This window comes from Ambystoma mexicanum, chromosome 12, assembly GCF_040938575.1.
Source record: "Ambystoma mexicanum isolate Mex_15411 chromosome 12, UKY_AmexF1_1, whole genome shotgun sequence".
Taxonomy (NCBI): domain Eukaryota; kingdom Metazoa; phylum Chordata; class Amphibia; order Caudata; family Ambystomatidae; genus Ambystoma; species Ambystoma mexicanum.
In genome coordinates this window covers 226,920,141-226,948,091 of record NC_090936.1, presented here as the reverse complement: position 1 = coordinate 226,948,091, position 27,951 = coordinate 226,920,141, and the positions used below count along the sequence as shown (strand labels likewise).

Sequence of the window (27,951 nt, the reverse complement as noted above, 5' to 3'; positions counted from 1 at the left end):
ACACATCACAAAGATGCTTTGTGCATTAAGCCCTAGGTATCAAACCTTGCAAATCCTACAGCTTAGTACAGTGACTATTTTACACCATTCTCTAATGAAGTTTGACACAGCACCGGCCTCAGTAACAGTGATCTCAACTGAACAGTGCTGTTACCTAGTAACAAATCCTTCATTTCTATCATCTCAAAAAATACTCCTCAATGGCCATGTCATTTACGACTAAATGTCATTTTACAGAACATTGATTTACGGATACTTTCATAAATAGAATTACATTTGGGCAAGAGAAGTTGAGGTCTTCACAGGTCGAGTGGATAGTCTGAGGAAACAAAATAGGCCTTTTAAGGTTACGTCCAAAATAAACATATATCCACAATTTCTTCAAACTGCCAGACTGCCACAATAACATCACCAGTGGTACTTCCATCACAGCAAATCAGAATATATATATATTTTTTCTTCTCATAAACAGGGAGGTACAATGCTCTTTTGATCACAAAAGAATCAGCTTTGAGTGGAAGCAGTGAGCTTCTTACAACGTGGCGAGTTTCAGTGACATTCTAACCAGGTTGTGGAGAGAAGTAAATGGAACAGTACCGGGACAATACATGGGGGGACTTTCAAAGATTAGGGACAACCAACATTACACATTTTTAAGTGCAGGTAGGTGGTACGGCCAGCTGTGTTAGGGATGTGACCATGATGGATGAAGTGTTAGAGTGGAGGCAGAGACAGTGAGGGACAGAACTAGGTTAGAGGTGAGAGAAAACTGTGTTATCTCAAAGGCAGATGAGCCGTAGGTTAAGAGGGTAACTCAGAGGCTTTTAGTTTGAGTTTGAACAAAAGAACAAGGATGTACAGTAACCCACATGCCAGCTGCTGGATCCAGCTGGGACTATTTGAAAATGGTTTCACTTGAATCCAGTGACTGACATATCCCTTTTAATTTGGTAACTACGCAGCCTGTGCACATGTCAGGAAACAATAGGCACCACCTAAATGCACCATCACAAATTAATTGTGTGCACAACATAGCATTCATGCCTTTTTCATTAAACTCGGAGCACACATATGGTGATCTTTTTAAAGGGCTGCCATCTTTCCATGAAACTTCAAAATGCATTTTATGACAGACATAGCATATTTACCTACATGAACATGTTAATTATTGATCCCTGTCCAAATAAATTAGAGCTAATTGGCCATCCAATTAAATGGCCTTTGTAAAAATGTCCTGATAAGTCTGGTCATGGTGAGCAAGTTGAGACCCTCAGTAGACTGGAGATCATCACACTGTAGTTCACCTTTATTGTCACAGTAGAGAGACTGGAGTTAGAATATCAGTGGCTATCCCCACCCCACCACAGTTCCTGGGCTCCCCTTACCCAGCTCCCAGCAAAGTCCCAGGGCCAGTGGCGGCTGGTGAATTTTGAAGTGCAGGGGCATAAATATTTCCCCCAGATACGCCATAGCGACCAAGAGTAGCGAGGGAGCCCGAACCAATCAAGGGAGGTCTGGGAGACATTTTTTAAAATAATGTGTTAAAATGTTTCATTTTCGAGCATACTTTTTTAAACAATTGGGTAAAAAACCAAACAGTTTGCAATTGGCAATGGGGGGTCAAGGGGTAGGCATGGAATGTTTTACTAGACATATATGATAGATGTCATCCCTGTCCCCGGGGCCCCACAGCACCTAACACACGCACACAATCAACATGATTATATGTGTATGTCAAGCACTCGGCGGCCCAGGGGCAGACATGGGGCCTCATTACAAGTGTCCCATTCCAGTAACAACAGTGGCGGTAAGCCTACCACCACCGTTGTTACTGGACCGGAACACTACGGGTCTGCCTGCCGGAGTTGCTGTGCCCGACAGGTCTGACCTCTTCCACTGAAGACGGGGTCAAGTCCTAAAAATTAAAGTGGGGGGACTCATCAACAAACGCAATGGGATGTAACGTCACCAGAAATTAGCATATCAAGGTGAAATATGCACATTTCATTAAATTGGCTTTGCATAACCACCCACATTGTGAAGGAGTAATGGCATTTGCCTTTCATCAGATCAACACACACACAAAACCAAGAGAGGATATTTTCTTCCAATAGTGTTTATGAAAACGTTAAAATGTGTGCATGTCTTAAACTCTAAGAACCAATACAAATGTTTTTCCTGGGACTTGCAATACCGAAATGGGATATTTCACCTTTGTTTGTTAGTTTTGATCAGGTTATATAGTGCAGTGTTGAAGTGTCCGGCCTGCAAACCTGACGACTGCGGTTTGATCCCCAAGGTCTTCTTTAATTCATAAATTCAAAAAGAACATCCAATGTTTCTCTTTTAGCTGGGGGGGACAGAGTCCACCCTCTGAATAAAGTGGGGGGACTCCGCCCCCCTGCGTGTACCCTCGACTTGAGCCCTGCTGAAGAGGTAATAATTGTGTGCCAGCCCTGGACTACCTTTTTGGTAACAATGCATGCCTTCAACGAGTGAAATCCTTCTCAGTAAATAGCAGTGATCACCATCCAGTTATACTGGAAATGGACATTTTTATACAAGATGGGGAAAAGAGTGGTGTCACAAATCTGAAAGTAAACCATGCTGGTAATTTGGTACGGTGGACTGAAAATAATGTAATTAAACTTGATGGTATGCTTGGTGAACTCCCAAGCTCTATGATATGTAATATAGAACATATGAATGCAGGTGAGATAGAAAAATTGATATATCATCTCACCAGTAAGGTGGGCAAGGTTGAACAAGTGAGTCTGGCCATCTGCAATAAACGTACTATGACAAAAACATTTGGGATAAAAAAAGAATAATGCATCGACAAATCCGTATGGTGCAGGTAAAAGGAGGTAAATGTCAGGAGATGGCGCTCCATTGTAGAGAGATCCGTAGATCATACAAGGTGTGGCTTAGACGATGGAAACACTCTATTCGTAATGCCGACTGGCAGCACATGATTAAAATATTACGGGGAAATTGTCCCTGTTCAATATGGGCATTATTGTCAAAAGGCAAAGGGGATGTTAGAGAGCACATAGTCAACCCCATGCAAGGTAAAATCTGGAAGGCCTACCTAAAGAACAGAGGTGGGGATCCTATACCAAATATAATGCTTGCTATGGTGAAGGGGGGGCTGGCCACTTTCCTTCACTACTGAGTCGGTAAAAGAAGCAATCCTCAAGTTGAAAAACTCAAGAGCCCCTGGCCCTAATGGGCCGACTAATATTGTTCTAAAGAGGAACCCGGACCAGTGGGCTCTTGTCTTGAGGGTCTTATTTGAAAAGGCCGGTCAAACCCAGCACATTTCTGACTCATGGCACAATGCTGTCCTTTTACCTGTCTACAAAAAAGGTGACAGCATGGTCCCCGAGAACTACAGATTATTATCACTATTAGATGTGAGGGGGAAGATTTTTTCAACCTTTATACTTGTGGCATTGCAACTATGGGTTGAGGAGTCTAAGATCCTACATTTCTCCCAAACTGGTTTTCAGGCCGGCTCTGGTACGAGCCATAACCTTAGGGTATTAGATTGTTTAATACGTGGAACCCTGGACACAGGTACCCAGATGCTATACATTATCTTTGTGGACTTTAAAGCCGCGTTTGATACGGTTGATCGGCCCAGACTCTGGGAGAAACATATTAATACTGGCTGCCCTACTTGGTTTATTAGTGTATTGCAGGGCCTGCACTTATCTACTAAGGCGGCGGTCAGACTCACCGATGACGGTGTGATTACGGATCTGGCAGAAACCTGGAAAGGCATTAAACAGGGTTGTACCCTGGTGCCAACCCTGTACAATCTTTACATGTCCGATGTTCCATACTGGCTGTATACAGAGGTGGGGTGTGTCCAAAAGTAGAGGGTAGTTCCCTGCCTTGTTTCTTATATGCGGACAACCTCGTCCTCTTAAACTAGACCTTTTTGGGGGTTAAATCTAAGTTTATGGCACTTTGCAAATATGCAGCCTTAAATAACTTAACCATATATATGGAGAAGACCAAAGTCTTGAGCGTATCAGCAAAGAAGGTGAAAAGACCAATACTTAAGTGTGACCTTGGAATTATTGAATATGTGGATGTGTATATACCTGGGGTTGGATATTGATAGTACCAAAACATATAGGCGAATTGTGGAAACAAAAAAGACTACAGCCCATAGGATGACCCAATCAATTTGGAAATTTGCTAAGGATACGGCAGGGTATTCTCTGGAGGGAGTTATATCTCTGTACAAACAAAGTTTCTGTCCAACAGTGTTCTATGGTCTAGAAGCACTGACCATGGCCGATCTATCTTGGCTAGATAATTTGGAGGGCAGCTTTGGGAAACAAATGCTGAAACTTAAGCCCTCAGCAACAATACAGTATCTAAGATTAGAATTTGGCCTGACCTCCCTTAAAGGGGAACTGTTGAGAAGATGAGGTCTGTTACATATTAAAACCCATACAAACCCTAGATGTCAATTTCTCAGTTTACTGGCTGCCCCAGCGCAGGGCCAAGATTGCTTTGGCAGTCTGGTAAATGATCTGTTTAACGATTTAGGATGGTATCCTGATTATACTAGGGGTACAGCCTATACAACATTGAACAGGGTTTTTTTCAAAAATAGTTAGACAATGGGACTGGAAGGCTAATTACAGACATGTAGAGTCTCTCCAGAGTTATACCTCTATGGTAGGTGTCGTCCATAGCTATCTCCAGCCCCAAGCCTATCTTAGACAATGTCCAAATATGGGAATGCAGGCATTTAGGTTAAGGCTGAGGATAAATTACCCTAGTAGGTCCACAGCTGGGTCTTCCTAAAAAAAGACAGTTATTGTCGTATGTTTCAGAACGCTGCATACCCTGAGACAGCTTAACACATTTTTACTGAATGTAAGACATTGGGCCCAGAATATATGAATCTGTTGTGACGATTTGTACATGATTATGAATATAATAAGAGTGACCATTTCTGGGTTTATTGTCTTAATACAGATGGCCAAAAAGTGCATATTGCCATGTACCAGCTGTGGTTAATTATTAAAAAACGCCTAGCTAGTGTAACAAGAACTAACTGTCATAATGAAACTGTTGTCACTTTAAAATAATCTGCTTGTGATGGATATTTGAACCCTTTGTAAAATGTGTATGTTTTATACTGTGTATGTTATATTGTGTATGTTTTGATGGAATAATGTTTTTGATATACCGTGTTTTTAGTTTTTCTATGTATTTTGTAAAGTTTCTTTGAAATTAAACAAATAAAGAATACATAAAATAAATAAAACATTCCTATACGACAGCAATAGGCCACACTCCTGGGTTACATCATATTCATCCATGGTCATTCATATTGATGTAGTGAGAGCAGAAACAAGCATCCACTGGATGCATTCATTCTGAATAACTGTACCATACATCTAGGACTACATGCCCTAGAATGCAATAAAGTGTGCATCTAAAAGCAAGAACTGCACCTGAGATGACATTTATTGAGATGTCTGAAAACTGCCCTACACTTGGCTGTTCTTTCAGACTTACACAAAATTCAAAGAGCCTGTGTGATAGTCACCTGCAAGTAGTACTTGGTTGACACATGCATGTGTCTTGGTACTCTGCGCAGTGCATGACATGTCTACATCCACACAGCTGTTACTCCCCTTTGGGTAGATGTCCACTCGACCCAGCCTGCTTGGGTCTGAGCAGGCAATATCGCTTGGCTTTATTTGCACTTGTTTTAGCATCAGTGTCTTTCTGCAGAGGCCCCCAATGCTTGCATAGCAATGGGCCCAAAGTGCAAAGAAGCTCTTAAAATCAAAGTGCTGCTCCTGTGTCCACTTGTACATTGTGGAATGAACAGCCAACATCTTACAAACAAGGATTAGAAATACTTCGCAACAGGATGTGTGCTCACTCCTGTACCAGGCCCCCTTTGCAGGCATTGAAGGCACTGCATTGGCTGAAATAATAATATGTTCTTTAGTTTGTCTTATGGAGTGAGCCAAGTTGCAGAGAGTGCCCCGGTGCTGATAGGGCTCTGGTGGTTTGTTTCCTTCCTGTGCTGTTATTTTATGCCTGTGAGATTGTGTCTGAATGTTCTGCGATCGCTTATCAGCACAGTCTCAGTAGTATTTCTATTAACTGTGAATAACAGTAGCTTTATGCATACTGAGCCCTTCCTCCACTGTCTGCATTGTTATAGGTTGGGTCCTGGTTAAAATCCGGTGGGATTTACCTCTCAGTCATAAAGCTGGTCTACACCAATACCAGGCGCTACTCTATTCACCAATCCAAGAGCCAAACCCAGAGGACACAGACAATACTCTGTTCCAAGCATCTGACGAAACCGAAGAATAGTCCAATCTTGCATGAAAGTCTAGGCTGGCCCTTCTAAACTCGCTTTCCTGAAGTCCTCATCACCTCAGAAGAGAAGAGAGTGATGCAAGATTGCTAATTCAGTGCCCAAGCATCCAAATGCAGGAAGATGTGTTATAACACTCCGCATCCATGCATGGGTTTGGAATGGAGATGCGTAACACTCGGCACTCGTGGACAACACACCAATGTACAGTACAGGCCTTTATATTTATTTATTTTAATTTTTGTAAGACACCAACATGCCCGCAGGCCTCAGGGCGCACACAGAACAAGAGACACGACGTACTAACATGAAACAGCAGAAAGGGGTGAAAGTCAAAAGTTCTTAGTCGAAGTTGAAGAGATGGGTTTTTACAGCCTTTTTGAAAAGAGAGTAATTCTGAATTTGGCGTATGGCTGCTGGTAGTAAGTTCCAAAGCATAGGGGCCTGAGAGTCAAAACTCGTGCCTCCAAACCTGGTCAGCTTGGATCTCGGCTGGTTAAGCACAGTAGCTAAAGTAGAGCAAAGGTTTCTGTTCTTCGGCTTGATCTTAATGCACTCTGATTGGTATGTGGCACTTGTTAGAGTCACGCATTTATGCGCTAGTGTGAGCATTTTGTGAGTTATACTCTGTTTTACAGGAAGCCAGTGTAGCTTTTTCCTGAAGGAGGAGATGTGGGTGCGACGCAATTGTTTGAAGATAGTGCGCACAGCATTATTTTGTGTGACCTGAAGAGCCTGTATATTTGCAGAAGTGGTGCCGGTCAACAAGCTGCTACAATAGTCCAGTCTGGAGTTTATCAATGCTGTGGACAGAAGAGCACAGTTATCAGTTGTGATAAAAGGTGGAATATATTGTATTTGTTTGTTGATGAGTCCACAGCATGACCAGATATTGGAAACATGAGGCTTCATGGAGAGTTCGTCATCCAGATAACACCCAGTGTTTTCACTTTCTTTAGGACAGCTATGACATTGTCTGCAATCAGGAAATTGGAGTAGTCTGAAGTTAGCTTGCTCGGTTTTATTATTATTGAAAGCCAGGGAGTTACAGGCCATCCAATTCTGGATAGTTCTGTAGATGTTGTTAAGGGTTTTGACATCATTCTTGTATTGGCCACTGTGCTGAATGACAACCTGAGTGTCATCTGCGTAGTTTGTATACTGGACACCCAGGCTGTTCAGAAGATCTAGTAGTGGTCAGATATACAAGTTGAAGAGTAACGGCGACAGGCAAGATCCTTGCTGAAGGCCGCAAGTTTGAGAGATAGGAGTGGAGTGGTTGTTGCCCACACAGACCCTTACAATGCGTGGTCCCAAGAAGGAGGCAATCCATTTGGATGCCAGCGTGCGACCTCTCCGAGCCTTGTCACTAATAAGGTGTGATCAACAAGATTGAAGGCTGTGGAGAGGTCTAGTAACATCACCAGAGCGGCTTGGTTTTTGTCTGCTATGCCAGATAGCGTGGATATCAGGTCAAGCATGGCAGTTTCAGTGCCATGACGGGCCCTATAGCCAGATTGACGAGTGCCCAAGTTGATGTGCTTTTTGGCATGATCTTGAAGTTGAATATAAGCTAGTTTATCCAAAATCCTCAGAATAAACGGAACATTAGTAATGGGTCGATAGTTGTCTTTATTATTGGGGTAAAGGTTTTCTTTTTTTCAGCAAGGGAGTTATCCATGTTGATTTCAGGACATCTGGAACAGTGCCCTCATCAAAAGAGTAAGCTATGGAATGAGAAGATCAGATGATTCTTTGAAAACGCCGGTAGGACCATCGTCCCCAGGACAGGATTTAACTATAAGATCCTGAATCACTCTTAGCACCAGTTTTTCTGAGTAGTGGGAGAATTAAAATTGCGGTATTTTTTTCTAGGTGGTTGGTAAGTGATTTAGCAGTGTGATGAAAGAGCAAAGGGTCCAAGTTTTTAAGGGAGTTATTGATGTTTTCTTTGTGAACTGAAATTTTAGATAGAAATCCATTATGGATATCTTGGCACCATGCTGAGACCTTGATAAGATTGTTAGAGGGCATGGGTCGATCTTGGAATTCTGCCAACATTTTGAACAGTTCACCTACATTGGACTGGGCATTTATAATTCTTTTGTTATAGTGAGTCACTTTAGCAGAGATCATGAGTGCTTTAAACTCTTGTATAGATTTTTTGTAAGCAGAGAGGGTATCTGCATTGGAGTTCTTCTGCCAGGATCTTTCCAGGGCCCTTTCGGATTGTCTAGCCGAAATAATTTCTTCTGAAAACCATGTGTTTTTAATGGCTTCAGGTTTGGTCTCTTTCATTCTCAGTGGAGCTAGTTCATTTGTTACTTGCTTGATGGCTTGAGGGAGGTGGTCGATTAATGCAGGGGCTGCAGGTTAGATGATAACATGCTGGAGAACTTGGCAGCAGGAATATTTTTTCAATTCCTTGTCAGTTGACGAATACGTGGGAAAGAATTGAGTTTAAGAGGGTGATTAGGCTGGGTGACTTTTGCCTGGATTAAGGAATGGTTAGACCAAATACATGGGACCACTGTCAATCGAGAGATGTCAGCCTTTTGCAAGATAAGCCAGTCAAGTATGTTAAAACTTTTCTGTGTGGGTGCGTTGACCCATTGTTTTAAGCCTATGGAATAGATGGTGTCTAGTAGCCTGGTGGCAGCTTTGTCAAACTGATTGTTTGCCCAGAGATTGAAATCACCCATTATGATAAGAGTGCTTCTTGATTTTTTTAGATGTGTGCTATCAAGTCGAGTAGTTGTTCCTCGAAGAGAGGCATGTCCTTGGGTGGCCGATATATGGTGAGCACGTTTAAGGATGTCTGAGGGGTGGGTTTAATAGTAACCCATAGGGATTTGCATCCATCAGGTGAAGCACTCTTTTAGAGGACAATTCAGTTTGCAGGGCGCCATATACCATTAAATATATGCAAATATTAGTAAACAAAATATATGAGTTTGCACCGGTTCCATATCTCCCCTGTGACACGTTAGTTGTGCCGCATTAACCATGCAGGTGTTTACTGTATTATGCATTTGGCCAAGCCTTCCCTGACCCGCCTACAAGGGACAGCCCCATCTTTACCCCTTGCCCACCTCTTTGGATATCCTCTTTATAAGGGGAACGTCTCCCTTTCCTTTCCCTGTTTGCTGCCACGCCCAACCCAGATTCTCTTACTGGATGGGGGGGCACCTTCATCTATTTGGGAAGCTCTCCTCTGCGCCACATCCCTGTTGCTTCTTAGCACCTTTCCCACACCCACTATGCCCCCACAACGATGCTTTTCTACCTCACGTCACTTTGCTGACATTTATGGTGCTGTAACGTTGCTGCACCGCAAAGCCCGTTGAGGTAAACACCTGTGCTGTAAATGTCACCCCAGGCAAGACATGGCATTCTTGTGGAAGTTGTGATTTTTTTTCAAAGCAACAAGTAAAAAGGCTGCCATTTTATGAATATTGTTTTAAAAGTCATACACATTGTGTCACAAGGAAGCAGTCACTTCTTAATGCGAGGCAATTTGAGTCTTATTTAATTACATACTTCTGATTTTTCTAATTTGACTGTGTTCAAACATTCATTGTTAAGCAACAAATGAAGGAATTAAAGTCCTGTGGCCTTCTCCCAGCTACAGTCACCTACAGCAGCATGACCGTGCTATGCTGGACCGGCTGCAGCCACCTACAGCAGCATGACAGTGCTATGCTGGACCGGCTGCAGCCACCTCCATACCAGGGGCCAGATCATATCCTGAATGCTGAAGAAGTCCTATCTCTACTGATGAAGGCTAACCCCTCTTGTGCCCCATCAGCCCCTCTTGTCTTTCAGCTAGTCAGGCCTATTGCCCCTTTATTGGCCTCTCACAATGCTGAACGTTTAACTTGTCCATCGACTCCGCTTGCTTGCCCTCCATTTTCAAAATGGTCATGGTCATCTCTCTCCTAAAAAAAAGCAAGGGGCTTCCACACTACTCTAAAGTGCTTGAAAAGATTGTGTTGAACCGTCTTACCAATTTCCTAGATATCCACAACCTTCAATACTCCCTACAAGCAGGTTTCAGGTCCTGTCACTCCTCTGGAACTGCTCTCATGAATGTCTCCAACTTCATTGCCTCTGATAAGCACACCAACCTATCCTCTATCCTAATTCCCCTTGGTCTATCCACTGCCTTTGACACTGTCGATCACTCTGATCTCCTTAATACTCTCGCTCTCTTATGAGGATTTGTAATGGAGACCTTGCCTAAATTGGATCCTAACTGGTGCTTTTGCCAGTTCTCTGTCTCCTAGGACAACAACAACTCTCAATTCAATCTTCTAACTGTTGGTGTTCCACAAGGCTCTTTCTTGAGTCCTTTCTTCTTTACATGCTACACCTTTTTTCTTGGAGCACTAATCTCCTTTGAGTTCTTGTACCTACTCTACGTGGATAACAGCCAAATCGTCTTCTCTTTTCCTGAACTCTCCTCTGATCTATTAACATTTCAAACTGTCTCTTTTCCAATAAATACAGGATGGCTTTGCACTCTCTGCTGTTAAACTCTACCAAAACAGATATGCTTTTCTTCCCTGCCAAATACTATCTCCCATCTCTTCTCCTGCCTATGACGTTCCAACCTGACACTCTCCCCTAGTCTTCTTCTGCTAGAAACCTCTGCAACATGACCCTTCTCACACCTTCTCTACTTTCATCTCCAAAACCGCAACAGCAGCCTCCTAAATATTAGGAAAATCAGCTACCTCATTCCTTTCAACACCACCAAGCATATCTTAACCACTCTTGTCTTCTCTAAACAGGACTACTGTGCCAGCATTCTCTTTGGTCTTGCCAACTATGTATTTATTTATTTATTTATTTTGCAATTTGTATAGCACACCTAACCTGTAGGCATCTGGGCCCTATGGATATAGACAATACTTTCGGTCCTATCTACAAGATCATTAACTTCCCTACCAGGACTCTCACACCTACTTCCTCGTACCATCAACAGGCTGGATGGCTGACGATGCAAAGCAGGGCCAGTTTTGAATTTCTTCTCCTTGATAACAAATCTATCTATGGTACGGCACCACCATATCTATTCTCCCCTATCAAACTCTTCAAGCCTCCTCGACTACCCTTGCGGCATCTTGCCTTCCATGTGCTTCCTCTCACTTCCGCTCTTTCTCTCTTCTCGCTCCACTTTCTCTTTCCCTGGACAGCCGAGAAACAGTCCACACGGCTTTGTTCAAAACCAAACTGAAAGCCTACCTCATTGCTTGCAAGTTACCCTCTTAACTTACCTTTCATCTGCCTTCTAGCTAAAATGTTCCCTTCGCCTGTTACCTGGCTCTGTCCCTCACTTGCTCTGCCTCCACTCTAGCGGTTCATCCATTATTGTCATATCCCTAACACAGCTGTCCATACCACCTACTTGCTCTTAAAAATGACTAATGTTTAAAAATGACTAATGTTGGTTGTCCTTAATCTATGTATGTCCACCCATTATTTGTCCCCCATGACTGTTTCATTTACTCATCTCCACAACCTGGTCAGAATGTCACTCAAATTCACCCCGTTGTAAGAAACTCACTGCTTCTCGTCAAATCAAATCTGATTTCTTATCTATAGTACGTTCTTTTGTGATCAAAAGCGCATTGTTCCTTTCTGTAAATAAATATCACATTCATGCTGGTGCTGAAAATTGAGAAAATGAATCTTGCACAAGTGTTGCTTCTTAGCTAATAGACAAGGGACTTAAGCGTTTTTGTCACAATCTGTTTTAACTAAAAACATCTGCAATACGGAAAAAAAATATTCTGAATATTTTTTGCTCTGTGTTTGCTGCATAACACAACACTGAGTAGCAAGGATTTGATACCCGGTGCTGCACTTAGGTATGGGCATAGACTGGATATAAAAGCCCAATTAATTTTTTTTAGAACATAAAAAGGTGTTTGCTGCATTTCTTTATGTTATGCAGACAACCCACTTATTTCACATCTCAATTCCTGGCTTTTACTGCCTGCTTAGAAAGCAAATACAACAGCTTCCAGTTAAAAAAATGAATAAAGAAAAAACAGAACTCACCTGACCTTGCAGATTTGATAGAATATGTAATGAAGATCAACATCGCCATCTAGAGGAATCTCCTGGTAGCGTTTTTAACTCCACTCTCCCACTAACACTTTTCAATTATACAGTGACCATCAACAGTGCAAGAATAGTGCCGGGGTTCAACTGGAGCAGGCCTCCTATTAAAATTATATTGCCAGAGCCCCCTTCCAGCAAGACCCTAGCAAGTAAGACAAAATGTGACCGTCGTCAGACCCTCATGCCTAGTTTCCAGGTTTATCCTGGGTTGTTGTGCTTTTTCCCGGGTCTCCGGGGTAGAACGTGGAGTCTCTGGGATTTCGGGCCCTTCCAGTAACTCTGCCCACGCCTCGATGTGATTGGCTACTATCGGTCTGGTTGTAGCCAATCACATCGAGGTGTGGGCAGATGAGCCCCTGCTAAGCCAAGCTGCAGGGCCGGCACTTGCGGGAAAAAACGAGAGTATGCTTTTAAACAGAAGTACATAATCCATAAGGTCCTAATGTCCATTTTTATAAAACTACAGGTACGCATATTACCGTAAGTTATAAACGTAGAATAGCATTTTCATGTTTTATCTTAAGTGCTGTGCTTATTTTTTACATTTGAATAAAACATGTTTTTTTATTTATTAAATGTGTTGCCTAACTGCTACTGTAATAAGTGGGCGTCACGGGTGGGCAGAGTCTCTGGGAGAGGGGGCGGGGTGTTCAATGACATCATCCTCCGGGTTTTCCTTTAGCAAATGTAGGCATGCATGGATCAGGGCTGGACTGGTAACCAAAGGTGGCCCTGGAAATGTTTTTCAAAGCAGGGCCATATTAACATACACTGGAGCCTTCGTAACACACTCTTGACTCCATCCCACTCAAAAAGGCCCATAGTGCAGAGTCCCCTTACTGGGCCCGTCCAGCACTGCCTGCTATGAGCCAGAGGCGTTGCTAGGGCGTTTTTTTGTTGTTGAGGGGGCTATAGCCCCGGGTCTTTTGTTTGTAACCCCGGATAGAAGCTCAGGGGTTACAACCAAAAAGGCTAGCTATCCCCAGTTAGAACAGTCGCAGAATTAGCATAGCCCGGATCTTTTCTGGACCTAGCAACACCCCTGCTATGAGCAGAGAAGAGCTGTGTGCTGCTGATGGACAAATAAAAGTGGTTTGGTGCAAGTCTTTTCCCCATGGCGGCCTTGCAGATGCCCTACCTCCACCAGAACCATTATCCTGGGTCTTCAGCTCCCCAGGCACCCTGGTAGCGGGAGCTGGACCAAGCTGGGAAAGGGCTGAAGGCCGAGTTCTGTCTGTATCGAGCACTCCTTCTCTACGCCAGCAGTGAGAAAGGTGTCTCTGCTCTTTCCTGTTCGTCATCGCTCTCCGGCAATAGAAGAGGGCTGTGACCAGAGGCATGGCCAGGAGTGTCTAAAACGTGGGGCCTGAAGCTAATGTAGTTGGGCCCACAGCAGTAACATTAACATCTCTACATGCCCACAAAGTATTGCTGAGTGGGCATTTACAGATTTTGGGTGGACCGTGCCCGCTCAGGCTCTACCCTGTCTACGCCTTTGGCTGTGACCTCTGCGGCCCCCAACCCTTCCTCTCCCAGCTCACAGGCTTCCACAGACTTTGTTTGCAGGGCACATGGCCTTTTACCCCTATTTAGGGGGGGGGTATCAGGTAAGATATTTGAAGAGATGGATGCATTGCATCAGAAGTCAAAACTTTATTCAACTATAAAACGTAGCGCATGTTGACTCAGGTCCATGTTACAGCAGCAACTACTTTGTGAGGCACACAACTATATTGTGGCCTAAAATCCACATATCCACAACTCACAAAATATTGCAACTATTTTGTTCTCAAAACTACATTTCAGGAATTGTGTACACACAACTCAAGAGGTTTGGCACAATCCCAGACCACTATAAAGTGAAATAACTACCCAAGCCATGCACTCTCTCACATCATGGCATTCATCATAGCGGGTCAGACATCGCAGCGAGTTGAACGCTCGCCCCTGATATCTGTGCGCAGTCTGTTGTGGCAGGTTCGAATCCTGGAAAGGTCAACTCAGCCTTTCATGCTTCTGAGGCCGATACATTGAGTACCCCTCTGTGGGATAATAATGTCATCTGATGCTTCAGTGCTCTGAGACCCCAAGAGTGTTAAGTGATATATAAGAAATAGATATTATTGTTATTATTTAGGTAGCGTATCTGCCCATGTCAAAATGATGAGTCCTGGGGATATGTTGCCACTAATCCATGATCTTGCAACATGAGATGGGGCTGCCCATTGGGCTCGTAAGGTGCAATGCAGCCAGTTGCAAATTATACTGCACTGGACCTCCTCATGATACTTATCTGAGGATGCAACAAGGTGTGCAGTCGGTGGCATACTTTGCCTCTTCTTACTGTCTTGTTTAAAAAAAAAAAATATCAACAAAACTACTTGGCAATAAGAGAAAAAAAAAAGCAACAAGTTGCACACGCCCTAAGACAGAAACTAAGAGAAATCAAAATAAAAAGTAACAATAATAAACCAAAAATATGATGATGAATTAACATTTTTAGATGGAAAATCAGTGAATTATAATTGTAAAATATATTTATTTTACTAGAAATGTAAAATAAAATAGTTATTGTATTAAGTTACTGTGGTGATGATTTCAACGGGAGGTGTACGAGGGGAGGGATGTCATTTTCGGGGTTGGTTTGATTCAATAACTGTGTTAGGTTTTGCAGAGAGACTCCTAAATGGGAGGGAAGAGGTGGATTTGGGAGTATTATGGAATGGAGTACCGGCCGGATACTACCAAACAGAATTGGCATTCCTGCCGCCTGCAATCCCGGTAATTCTGGGATATTACATGTGACGGGAATGCCCGTAATTCCTAATTCCATACAGTCCCAAAGAACTCCATGGGGGCAATTACCTGAATTACCGGCACTGGTATTACCGGGGCCAGTAATTCCAGCAGTTTTTTGCCAATGGGGGCTTGATTTACCTCCAGCTCTTCACTGGATCTAGATCAGTCACCCACACTGGCAAACTTGTAGTTTCCCAGGGCGGGAAAAGTGCCTGTGGCACTTTACTGGCATTTTGCCTGCACCAGGAAACTTAGAATAACCCTGTTTGTGACCAAATGACACACGTGAAGGGGAGGCTGTGTTCTTCCCAAAGATTGATGTGTCTGTGCACAGTGCCCATGTGCCCATTTAAATGCCCCTTTTAGCCATTTGCACAACTATGGGCAGGGGTGGCATTTTCACAACATGAACCTGGCAGAGGAGAATGTGCATTTCTTTTGTGGATGTTTTTACTAGGAAGGGTTCTGGCATGGAAAGCTGCTGCCTCACATGCAGTTCAACTCTTCTGTCAAGATAAAGTGAATTGTTCTTTCATTTATAATTTAATTTCTAATTTCAACATGAAGGGGCTCATTACGGATGTGCCCGTCCGGTAAAAAATGCTGGTAATACTGGCTCTGGCATTTTTACAGGACCGGCACACTCCGTGTTTGATTGTAGGGGCTCTGATCCACCGGCAGGCCTGACCTGCTGTAGTTCAATCCTCCACCGGCAAATACTTGCTACAATCACAAGCATCGCTATCATAGGTGCCGGTGATTGCGCCACCTATGATTTTGAGTCCAAAATCCTGTTGGACTCCGTGGAATTGGAATTTACCGTCATTGCCGGCAATTGTATTAGCTAGGTAATGCTGTGATATCCGGCACTGGTAACGGTAAACCAGGTTTGCCAGTAACCTGCCGGAATTACCTATGGGTTAGCGGCAAACCCGTAATCAGCCCTGAGGTCTCTTGCATGCAGAGTTGTCCACCTTGCACCAGTGTGGGTTCAGGCCACTAGGCCTATTCAACCATGTTTAAATAGTCATCCCAATCTAACTGAAATATATAAACTGCAACTTATCGAACGTAAATCATTGAGACCTTCTTTGGGACTGATTGCCTGGGACCATATCTCAGCAGGTATGAAAACACTATATTATGGCTACCTGTTGCAAAGAGAATCACACACAAAATAAACCGTATTATTGTCCAAAAATGCTTTAACAGTGTTCTTAAATAGCCAAAATCATAAACAAACGGGTATAAACCTATACGACTGTTAGATAATCACAGAACAACCTAATTACACTCAGGTTATAATGACAGAAACACAGGCACTGGTAAATCCCGTAGAGCAATCATTTAGAATTTTCAGGTGACACTTAGATGTCAAACTACAAGTGCGAGATTGAAGGAGCCCATGGCCAGAAATTTACACAAGCTCAGTAAGTGGGGCAAATTGCTGGTAGTACACCCCACCAGCAGTATGCAATCCCTGGTCCGCTGGGCACACCAATCATCAAGTTCTATTCTACGCTGTAACTTTAGGTCAGAGCATCAAACTATCCCAGGCCCAGATCTTGCTCGAAGCCATGCAAGTACTTTATTTCGAAGTGCATCCATTGTGACTAAGTGCACTATGTGGCCGTGTTGTTTACCCCATGCTGCCTGTTCCCCTTCTTCACGCCACACGACTGCCTGGTACCTCAATCAATCAATCAATCAATTTATTTGTATAGCGCTCTATCACTCAAGGCATCATGGCGCTTAAACAACAGATAGTTAGGATCGATGTAAACGTAACCCAGGTGTCAAATGGGGTAAGTCTCTCTGACCTTTATCTATAGAGAAACGTTTTCAGATGCTTTTTGAAGCATAAGAAATCCTCAATTTTTCTCATATTTTCAGGCAACCAATTCCAAAGCCTGGGGCCGGCCACTGAAAAGGCCCGGCCACCCAAACGTTCTTTCCTGTACTTGGGTATCTGAGGGAGTGCTGCATTTGAGGATCTCAAAGAACGCACCAGGCTATATCTAACCAGTTTCTCCTGGATGGCTAAGCATCCATTTCCATCTAGTGCAGAATGCATAATGCAAAGCGCCTTAAACTGTACTCTAGCTTCAACCAGGAGCCAATGAAGAGATTGTTTAGCCTTTGTTCGTAAAGGTTCAAAATATAAAAGCAATCGTCAAGTATTCATTATTCACTGTTGACCGCCGAACATTTGCACGTCCAAATCCATTCCAAATCCCACATCGAATGTTAGGTTGGATTCGTGAGCCAGTCCTTAATCCAGTTGAAAAAAGAAGACAATTATTTCTTGTGCGCCACCTTCATCAGACATTTAAATTATTTCTATTCCTAGGGTAAGGGGGGCCTCTAAACATATAATCAATATTATTTCTATTGTGGTGCAACCATGCTAGCAAGCTAGCAACTATTATTCTGTTTCCAATTATGGAACAACTGTGCTGGTAACTAGAAAACAAGTATTTCTAGGCCGGGAACATTCTGGGCAGATATAGTAAAAATACTAGTTTTAGTCTAAGGCTCAACCAAGCTTGACATTTAAAAACAAAGGTTTCTAGTGAAAGCTCAATGACACAAATGTACACATTGGTCCGTCCAGTGCGTTATCTATGCAGTCTCCTAGTCCTCAGGACATTTGAAAGTCACCTTTGGGAATTTTGTGGCCTGTGCATTTCCAGAAATTGGACAATTGAAAAGGACATCCTCTACAATCTTGTGTTACTCTATTCTTTTTCAGTGAGGTTTGCTTTTTTTTACTGGCTGTTAATGATTTTTCTATTGCAAAGAACTCTTCTGGTGTTTTTGACTCTGTGTTTTGGAAATGTTTTGCTGAATGTCTTATTTTAATCCTTCCCTTTTTTAAGAAGGTAGCAGCGGATCTCGTTGTAGGCTGGCTTTGCGTTTGTGAGTCCGTTGACAGAAAGACACAGATTAAAAGGAGATTGTTTAAAAATGTATATTTGCACAATGTCATTCCAGGTTCTCTTCGTATCCAGAACACTGTCATGTCAGAGATTCGACTCACCTACAAGGAAGACTTGCAGATTGACTGGGACGGCCATGGCAAGCTTCTGCTCAAGGTAATTCTGCACCTCACCACAGAGTGGTGCCCCAACTAGTCCACTATTGAGTGTTGTTTGTACCAGGGATTCTGGAAAGGTCAGAAATGGCCCTCTAAAGCCACATAACAGAGGTGAGGCTGGGGTCATCCACCACCTAATATGAATATACAGGCATGCTTTCAAGGTATCCCCAATTATTATCTTTTAGAACTAGTTCAATACAATTATCTTCTGTAGGTTTTATTTACATGTTTTTGATCATTCCGAAAAGATGGTTGTATTATTCATTTCTGTGGGTGATTGAACCAACCGTAACCATCAGCATCCATCTTAGAAAGTGAATACAGCACTTTTCTGCCAAGCTAAATGGCTGAGCTGTTTGTTCTTGTGGCATTTGCTTGCAACACATTTGAATAGTATTATTTAAAGCTATATGCATTGCTGCAATCCCACTGCTTATTGATTGGATTGACAGTTTAAGCATATATCGGAATGATCTCCTTTATTTCTAACGTATTTGCTGCCAAAACAGTGAGATTCATGTGTTATAATGTAGCCTGATAAATAAAGAATGTGTTAATTATTACAAGTTAAGGACCCGACCCAAGTTATGGCCATAGAAGACGATAAGGGCCATAAGTCAAGGAAAAGTCATTATTCTAGGCAATAATAACTGCTCCTGAGATCTTATGGACTATTTAAGCAATAGGAGGAGGGCATTACCGGTCTGGTAATGCTCGGGGGCATCAGTTACTAGCCTGAGCCCCCCTCTGAGGGTTCTATTGCTATTAGTACCCTGGTACATTGTTGCAGTGTACTAATAGTATTGTTCTCGAGTTGAGAAACAGAGAGTAAACTAAGAAATAAAAAGCAAAATAAAATGCACCACCATGGATCGGGGAGAAGGGACTACATGTGGTCCTTTGTCCCTTTCCATGGCAACAATTAAAGTGTTTTAAAAAAGTAAACAAAGAAAATGGCCACCAGGGAATGAATCCAAGTGATTTGCCCGCGGCTGAAAGTACCGCGGGCAAATTGTTCGCATCAGAAAGGTGCAAACTACCAAAAGTTTGCACCTTTCTCATGCGAACACACATATATTCTCACACACACACACACACACACAACACACCCACAACACACCCATAACACCCCCCCCACCCACAACCTCAGCACACCCCAACATAAACAAACCCCACTTACCTTCATCTTCAGGCTGGTTCCTGCAGCAGCAGTTCCCTTTCACTTCCGTGATCGGGAACCGGCGCTGCAGGGGCCTTTTCTTTTCTTTTTTTTTTGTTTAACTGAAGGCTGCGGGGGTGCACCCCACAGCCCCCGCTCACTATACCATAACGTATATTGGGCAGGGCGATGCGGGGGACACCCCCGCAGCCCCCATTTTATTTTACAATGCTACCACCAAATGTGCCAACTTTTGGTGTTCGAACCTTTGGTGGTAGCATTTTTAGAACAAATGGTCATTGCCACCATTTGTTTTCGGGTAAATAGTCCTAAACCCCAGGGAATGGGGAGAAAGGACTACACATAGTCCATTCTCCCTTTCCATTGTGGCCATTCGCGGGGAGGAGAAGCACTGGGAACACTAGGCATCAGCGAGGGACAACACATCACACGGTAAGTAGGGAGGATGTGGGGGCTAAAATATGAGGAAAGTTGGGGTGGGGAAAGGGGCGTGGGGAGCGCGCTTACATGATTCATTGTGAGGGAAGATGACACCCTCCTGCTCTGAGGAGGCTCAGAGTGGCATCTTTCCCTGTGTCGTAAGGACCCCGTTCTGAGCCTCCTCATTGGCTGGCAGGCTACCACACACACCTCGTCAAGTAATGATAATGCATACTGGGAATAGCAATACAGGTTTGGAGTTCTGGTCACTAGTAATTATTGACTGCATTCCAAGTATTCCCATTGCCTTAAGGGATAATGACTTCAATGTGATAATCTGCAATATTAAAGCCGTAATTCCAGAGGTTGGGAAATACCAGGAATTAACACCCCTCACTGATGGGGTTGCAGCTACTAATACCCTGGCACGCTGTCTGGCGTGCTTCTAGCTTTTGTTTAAAATTGTGAAAATGTTGTGGCTGTTTCACAACTACAAGAGAACATTGCCACCAGGGGAAAAGGGAGAGGAGAACCACTCCTTGCCCCATTTCCCGTTCAATGATAGCCTTGGGTGCGGGAGGGAAATTGCGGTCCATCAGGGTGTGTGGAAAGCACGGTGGCTCAGGAGAGCGTGGGAAGGTAAGTCGATTTGTGGTGCCGGAGGGGGGAGTGTGGATGGGGAGCAGTAATGGGGCATGTCAGGTGGGCTGGGGCACCTGGAAGCCAGAGACCTAGGAGTCAAGATGGCAGTCTCCTGTTGCTCATGGCGCTGGGAAGGTGGCAATGCCATGGGGTAATGCCTGCATTCCAAAATCCCAGAGTGGCCAGCGGACTATCAGTCGTCTGTCTGTGTATTGTTTCTCTTTCGAAAATTGATATTAAGTTGCACTGGAGTTGGATCAGATCCACAATGTATTTTTTTTAAAAAAATGGTGGTGTGTCTTATAAACCCAGGGGACAGTGTGTACACTGTAAAACAAATATGTGCCCATTAACGACATTTGTGCAATCTGTGATACCAACATTCATACTATAAACACTGTTTTGTTACTGTGACACAGAAGGGTCCTTGATTGTAAACCGTGGTCACTTACTGAGCGTTAATGCACGATTGTGTGAAAAATGTTGCGGCACTCTGTGTATGGTTGCACAGGTTCTAAGTGATTGTATTCTTCCTCCAGTTGTCTCCAATCTACGCCGGCTCAACGCTTGGTCTGTGTGGAAACTACAATGGAAATCAAGGCGATGACTTCCTCACACCATCTGGGCTGGTGGAAGCCTTGGTTCAAGACTTTGGCAATTCCTGGAAGCTGAACGGAGACTGTACAGATTTAGTGAAGCAAGACACTGACCCCTGCAGTCTCAACCCCAAACGAGGTACCGCATGAATACTATAATTGCACCATACTCTAGACCATCAAGAATTCAAGTGTATTAATCATCCTATCTTATTCATAAGATTGCTAAATCCCTGGAACAGGCCACGTTTTGATAATGTTTTGGGAAGAATTCTGAGTCAAACCTTTGGAGCTTTTTGGTACTCCCAGAAAAGGACATCGGAATGGTAGGGTGGCCAAGCTTCCACCTCTACCTTCTGAGCAATCAGGGTGTATTGGTTTGAATCTCTGAACATGACTGCCTTCTTTCTCTCTATAATTCATGTGAAAGCAGTCAATTATCATAAACTGTCTTGTCTGAGGAATGTTCTACTTCCTTTCCTAAAATAAGGCTGCAAACAGTACTCATCCACGTTTCCATCAAACAGGGGTGTTGCTAGATCTGGAAAAGATCCGGGGGCTATGCTAATGTCGGGACTGTTGGGACTCGGGCTAGCTAGTGTTTTGGTTGTAGACCCTGAGCTTCTATCTGGGGCTACAACCAAATGGCCCAGGCTATAGCCCTCCGACCCACCTCCTAGCACGCCTCTGCCCTCAATGTGCAGCCTTTGACCCCAAACGTTGCCAGAAGACACCCCCTTCCTTCTTTTTTTTCCACCTGTTACACTGAACATATGTTAAGATTGTCCCTGCTCTTGCAATTACCAGGATGCATCTATCATGCACTGCCAGGGAAGGATGCAGAAGGGTTGGAAAGCAGCCCAAAGCAAAGGCACAGGCCGCTTGCTATTGGGCACTTTTGCTACTCTGCCCTAAGAGAGAGGGCTGCCTTCTCCAAATGGGAGGCAACAACATATTGGCTCTTTCCAAGCCGTGGTGGTGTCAACCAGTGATTACTAGCAGCAGTGATAAGCCTTCTGGTGGGCTCCTCCAATGGCAGGCGATTGATGACCAGGTGGCATATTTGCTGCGAGCAAACACAGCCTGCCCTTGAGATCTGATGGTTCCGTAGCCCACATTGTTTTCAAGGAGCCAGGAGAGACTGGGCAACAACTGCCCAGCTTGGAACCAATCTTTAGTTGGTCTGAATCCGTGGATTCCTTGTTGGGTGCTCCCCAGGTCTTTGAGAAGCAACAATAACCGCACAAGCAGGAAACGGACCATTGGCTCCTTCAATTTGCATGGGCAAAGGGGGATTACTTGCTGGGATCACACTGAGCCTGTACCTTTCCGCCTGGCAAGTATCGCTTTGGCCGGTTTTGGTGGAGGGTAATTGTGGCATAATGCAGCCCTAATCCGGACAGTGTCACATGTGAACTGAGTGGACAACCTTGGAGAAAAACATCACCATTGCTAATGGGCATGCCATGCACACATATGTATAAGAATAAATGTGGCTATCGCCAGATGGCATGTCAGGGCGCCCGTCACTGCCTGCACTGCAATGTTTCGGCAGGGTTCGTAGTAAGTTGAGTGATTCTCGGAGATCCCTGCAACTCAAGCCTACATCCTCCGATTCATGTACCATCAAACATGATGACTGTTGCTAAACCTTTTACTACACACACAAAGAGAGGGAAGCTCCTAACTTATGTAACCTGTCATCTAGGTAAATGTCCCTCACAGAAGACTCTAACTCATCTCATAGAGTGGCTAAACCTAGTATGCGCTGTTGGACAGCCTATCTAGGTGAAACACATCTAAGTCTCTCCCTGACTGACTATTACCTCAATGTAAGTGCTCTACCCCATTCAAAAACAATAGAGTTTGGACCTGTAACTACGCCCAATGTTATTCAGCTACAGCCCAATCTATCAGAATTTAAGAATAGTAATTCTAGTTAAAAAGGAAAAAACATGTAACAGTACAGTGGAATGACAACTATTGTCATGACACCCTCTAATTATAGAACTGTTACCAAACCCTTCATTTCTGCACTTTATACTAAAAAGAACACTGAAAGAGTAATTGTTTTGTCAGATGAGCACATCAATTTCCTGCTCATTCCCTTAAAACGTCAACCGGTTTCAGTAGCATTCCTCTTGTTGGATCACCTTCTTCAGGACAGGAACACACAATTATACAACTATAAATCTGGGATAATTACCAGACCTTCTTTGTGATGATCCTTTCACCATGTAGCAAGATCAGTCTGCACTATTATTATGTGCTCTGGTTCGTGCACTTGCCACCAATGTTTTCTTTGTGTGGCTGGTACACAACACCTCAATAGTCAGATGTCTGACCAGTAATGTCGGTGGCTGCAGATTTCCTTGCAAAGCAGCAGACTGCTCCCCCATTAAGGGCGCTAAATGATGGGTTTGTCTCGTGCCGAGATACTCTGTCTCTGCAGCCGTGTATCCCATACGGCTAAGCATTTTACGACATTCAGAAAAGTGAGTAACAAGACTAGCATAGAAGTATAGGCAAGCTGCATATGATGCTAATCATCTCTTAACCATGCTCAGCGTTGGGTGATGACGCCAACATTCTAAGCCTTTGGTATCTAGCAAGGACCACTCTTTGCCCCTGATAGCTTTTCCATGTTGCTTGATACCTCTTTGCATGCTTAATGTGCCATCTCGTGTCAGGCTTCACCATGAAAGCCAACTGCAGCCCTTACCAAAGGCTCTTAACCCCTTAAGTGCCAGGCTATTATGCACGTCTATGCAAAAAGGACGAGCATACTCGTCCTTAGCATTTAAGACTGTCTAATTCACTGCAAAATAAAATCAGATGCAGGAATCATTTATTTTTTTCTGACTTGGCAGGTTTCAAAGCATGGTCCCTTGTGTTGCAATCTGAATGATTGCCTGACATATGTGTGAGCTGGGTTCTTTCTCTTTTACTTGGGAAAATTGAAATTGGGTCACATTGGAGGTGGTTTCAGCCTGTGGTTTCCCCGCATCTTTTCAAGAATGGATGTCGCTTCCACCTAAGCTTGTGTAGATTGTAAAACAAATGTGTGTGCAGTAACATTATTTGTGTGCGGTAATGCCAAGGTCCCTTGTTGTATTGTATGGCCAATTAAGTAGCACTGCATCCATGTGTGAGACACAAGGAAGCAATACCTGCGTCCCCAGTCCCCTGTTCAGACTACGGTAAGGGGGAATTGTCATCAATCCCCCCAAAACATTTCAGAAAACGTTGCGGTTTCTGTAGCAATTGACAAAAGCAAAACAAAATGAAATAAAAATCCACCCTCACACAAAACACACAAATGCAACTATTGAACCAGAAAACTGTTTCAAACTCCATCAGGTTAAGAAAGAAACAATTTATGAAGATAAGTTTTATTTCTGAAGGATTTTGCTAGATCCTGTCTACTTTACCCAAGAGGGCTTTAAGTGGGCTGGGACTAGCAAGGACTCAGCCCCAGCAATCTCTGAAATTTGCCCTCGAGCAGGGGCTCGGCCGAGGCTCTCCAAAATAAATTCCTAGACCTGCTTTCCTAGCATGAAAAAGTAAATGAAAAGATGAAGAGCGACAATACTGCTTTCTTCCGGTAGATGTCTCTGTAGTCATGTTTAGGAACTCATCAACAGCTGTAGACATTAGGAGATTGTTTTCTAACACTAAGGGGCAGGGAAATCAAAATGTAGCGAGAACATTGTTTGATCTTTGCAACTTATCATACTGAAGACAAGACTGAGCCAATAAAATGAATACACCAAATTATCGATTTCCTTCATAAGAACTGGGGGATTGGAACATGTATTCACCAATTTTGATTTGATGTCACTTTCATAATTGAATGTCTTTGTTTTAGTCAATGTTTTAAACTGACAATTCTATTGAAAACCGCTTGTGTAATACATTTCTACTCCCTTTCTAAGCTGCTTGTGAAACGGAAACTGTGCCATACCCTCCTTAGATCTCTCCATAAATATTGTTTTGTGAAGCGCAAGGGACTCCTTTTGACTTCTTATCTAGCTTAAAGCACTGTTACCCAATATCACAGAATCTAATGCAAGACCCTTTTCCCTTTCCACAGAGGCTGTATCTTCTTGGTTCAAAGGGCCTCATTAGGAGAAGGGTGGTGCAGGGAAAACGGCTGCATTACTGCACTGCTGTGCTACCACTTTGGTGAAAGGTCGAAGACTTGCCTCCGAGAAAATGTTGGAGGTACATCCTCCACCTTACTGTCAATAAATTGCAAAATCGGCAGAATTGCTGTTGGCGGTATTGCCGGCGGCGTAAATGATGCCGGAATCCCCATGGAGTCCTACAGGCTCCAGAAAATGGGGGGTTATACAGCCTACCACCCCTTAAATTTCATTTCAGTAAATCCTGGGCCCAATTGGCAGTAACAGTAATTTCGTTTGGCTGTAGTTTGGTCGATTTACCACCAAAATACCAGCAAACTTGTAATGATCTAAAATGGTTGAATCAAAGGCAATCAATGCATTACATATTATTGGTACGTCTGGTGTCCATGTGCAAACTCATCTTCCATGGCTCTGAAAGGCTGATTGGTTTTTCCGACTATTTCAGAAAGCAAAGGTAAGGTTATCTCTCTAAGCACGTTTGAGTAAAATGTGTCAGCAATCGCTTTGAAGTGCTGCGAGAGACTACACGAAGCTCTCGGTTTTATAAAACAATTGCCACCCACTTAGAGTGTTTACTATACATTCTCTTTAGGTGTTTTTAAATCCCACCTGTCTCCCCCAGGCATTATGCACCTAAAGGGTGGGGTAGGAGGTAAATTAGGAGGCTCTCTTGTGTACAGTGATTTTAAGTTGGGCACTCAGCTGGAACTCGTATTGAGCTTTGCTTGGATACTCTGCGCCTTACCCTGAACATTTCCATATGTCAATCATAGTTTTGCCACCTGTTTGGAGAACAAAGCATTAGGAGACAGAAGCAAAAATATGATTTATTTAAAAATATGTACTGCAATTAATGGAGGTTGAGCTCCTACTTAAGAGCAATTCATTTTCCATGTCATACTTTGGAAATTCTCTTCTGTTCGACACTTGTTGAATGTAAAAGGATTACGAGAAATTTACTGTCTAGACGGCAGCCATTTTGTCTTTCAACTTGATGGGCCTCAGCAGCTCAAACTCCACCCCATTCACTAGTGGAGTCAAATGTAACATAATTTAAGACCTTGACCTACACATGTTCACCAATTGATGCAATGGGCAAATTAGCTCCTCTGTAATAGTGTTTTGGAAAATGATTTTGGACACTCTGACTGCAAAATTCCTGACACTGATATTAAGCGAGCATATGCGTTTTTCAGAAAAAGGACGCTTCACGTGTCCCAACATCATACACTAATTAATGACCTGTCTCCCCTTTCAGCGAGGTTTGCCGAGGATGTGTGCTCCTCCCTCATGTCCGCCAAATTCCAGCCTTGCCATCACGCAGTCAACCCTTCGCCATATTTGAAGAACTGCCACTACGATGCGTGCTCGTGCTCCGATGGGAAGGAGTGCGTGTGCTCTGCGGTTTCTACCTATGCCATGGCCTGTGCAAGGAAAGGCGTCCTGATTGACTGGCGGGGGCCAGATTTATGCTGTAAGTGTTAACGGTTAAACTCTAATTCCACATCTAACAGTGTGATAAATTGCAACAAATATCTAATTATTAAATCAGAGGTTAGCATTGTGCGACTTGCCACATATCTTTGCGAGCTTTTTGTGATTCTATAAGCAGGGCTTTAAGTGGGGTACGAAATCGAGGGGGGGGGCTCATTTGGGGGCGTGGCTTGTGGGAGGGGCGTGGCCTAAAAAGTACGCAAACCGTAGGGTACACACACAAATATATATACATGTTATATATTTGTGTGCGTACCTTTCTATGATTTGTGTACTATGCAAGCCATCTTTTCTAAACAGAAATATGTAACATATTTCTACTTTTATAAAAGATGGCTTGCAAAGTACACAAACCATAGTAAGGTACGCACACAAATATATAACATTTATATATATTTGTGTGCATACCCTACGGTTTGACTAGTTTTCAGGCCATCTTTTTTAAACATTTCGGGTTTATAAAAGATGGCTTTGAAAGCACACAATTCAAGCCATCTTTTATAAAGCTTTGACTACGGACAAAATTGTCCGTAGTTACTTTCAAAGCCATCTTTTATAAACCTCGAAATATGTCGAGAAATCCCCAGGTTCGCCGTTAAAGGCGACCTGGGGAAACAAAGGGACAGTAACTGCCTCTGATGACCTCTCGCGCGAGGGATCACCAGACGCAGTTACTATGACTGACAGAAGTGGCAGCCAGTCACAGCGTCGCTCTGACTGGCTGACACTTCAGTCACAGCGTCGCTGTGACTGGCTGCCACTTCAGTCAGCTCACCTGACTTCATTGCAGGCGCATCTCCCGTCGTGGCTGCGGCCGCAACGGGATAATGCATCCCGCGGTTCCCGCCAATGTTGCTGTAGGACGGGGGCCCGGGCAGGGCCCCGGCTCAGTTCTTTTTTTTGGAGACTGCCGGGGCACAGCCCCGGCAGGCCCCGGCCCACTTTAAGCACTGTCTATAAGTTTACAGAAAATGTTAACTCTTTCATTGTCCTGAGGACATATATGTGCCCATGCCCGCATGCACACACCTAAACGCTTGCACATCCTAATTTCCACAGGAAAGAATTGCAGTCCT

At 43.6% G+C, this 27,951-nt stretch overlaps 1 protein-coding gene across 1 annotated transcript in view; it reads left to right on the top strand.

Annotated features, from left to right (window-relative positions):
• The window catches only part of VWF (von Willebrand factor), a 1,005,270-nt gene that overhangs the window by 299,251 nt on the left and 678,068 nt on the right, over positions 1-27,951 (top strand). Inside the window, exons 13-15 of the mRNA XM_069628335.1 lie at positions 18,290-18,390; positions 21,177-21,372; positions 26,640-26,855. Of these exons, the coding sequence (XP_069484436.1) occupies positions 18,290-18,390; positions 21,177-21,372; positions 26,640-26,855 (513 nt within the window). The remainder of the gene's footprint in view (positions 1-18,289; positions 18,391-21,176; positions 21,373-26,639; positions 26,856-27,951) is intronic.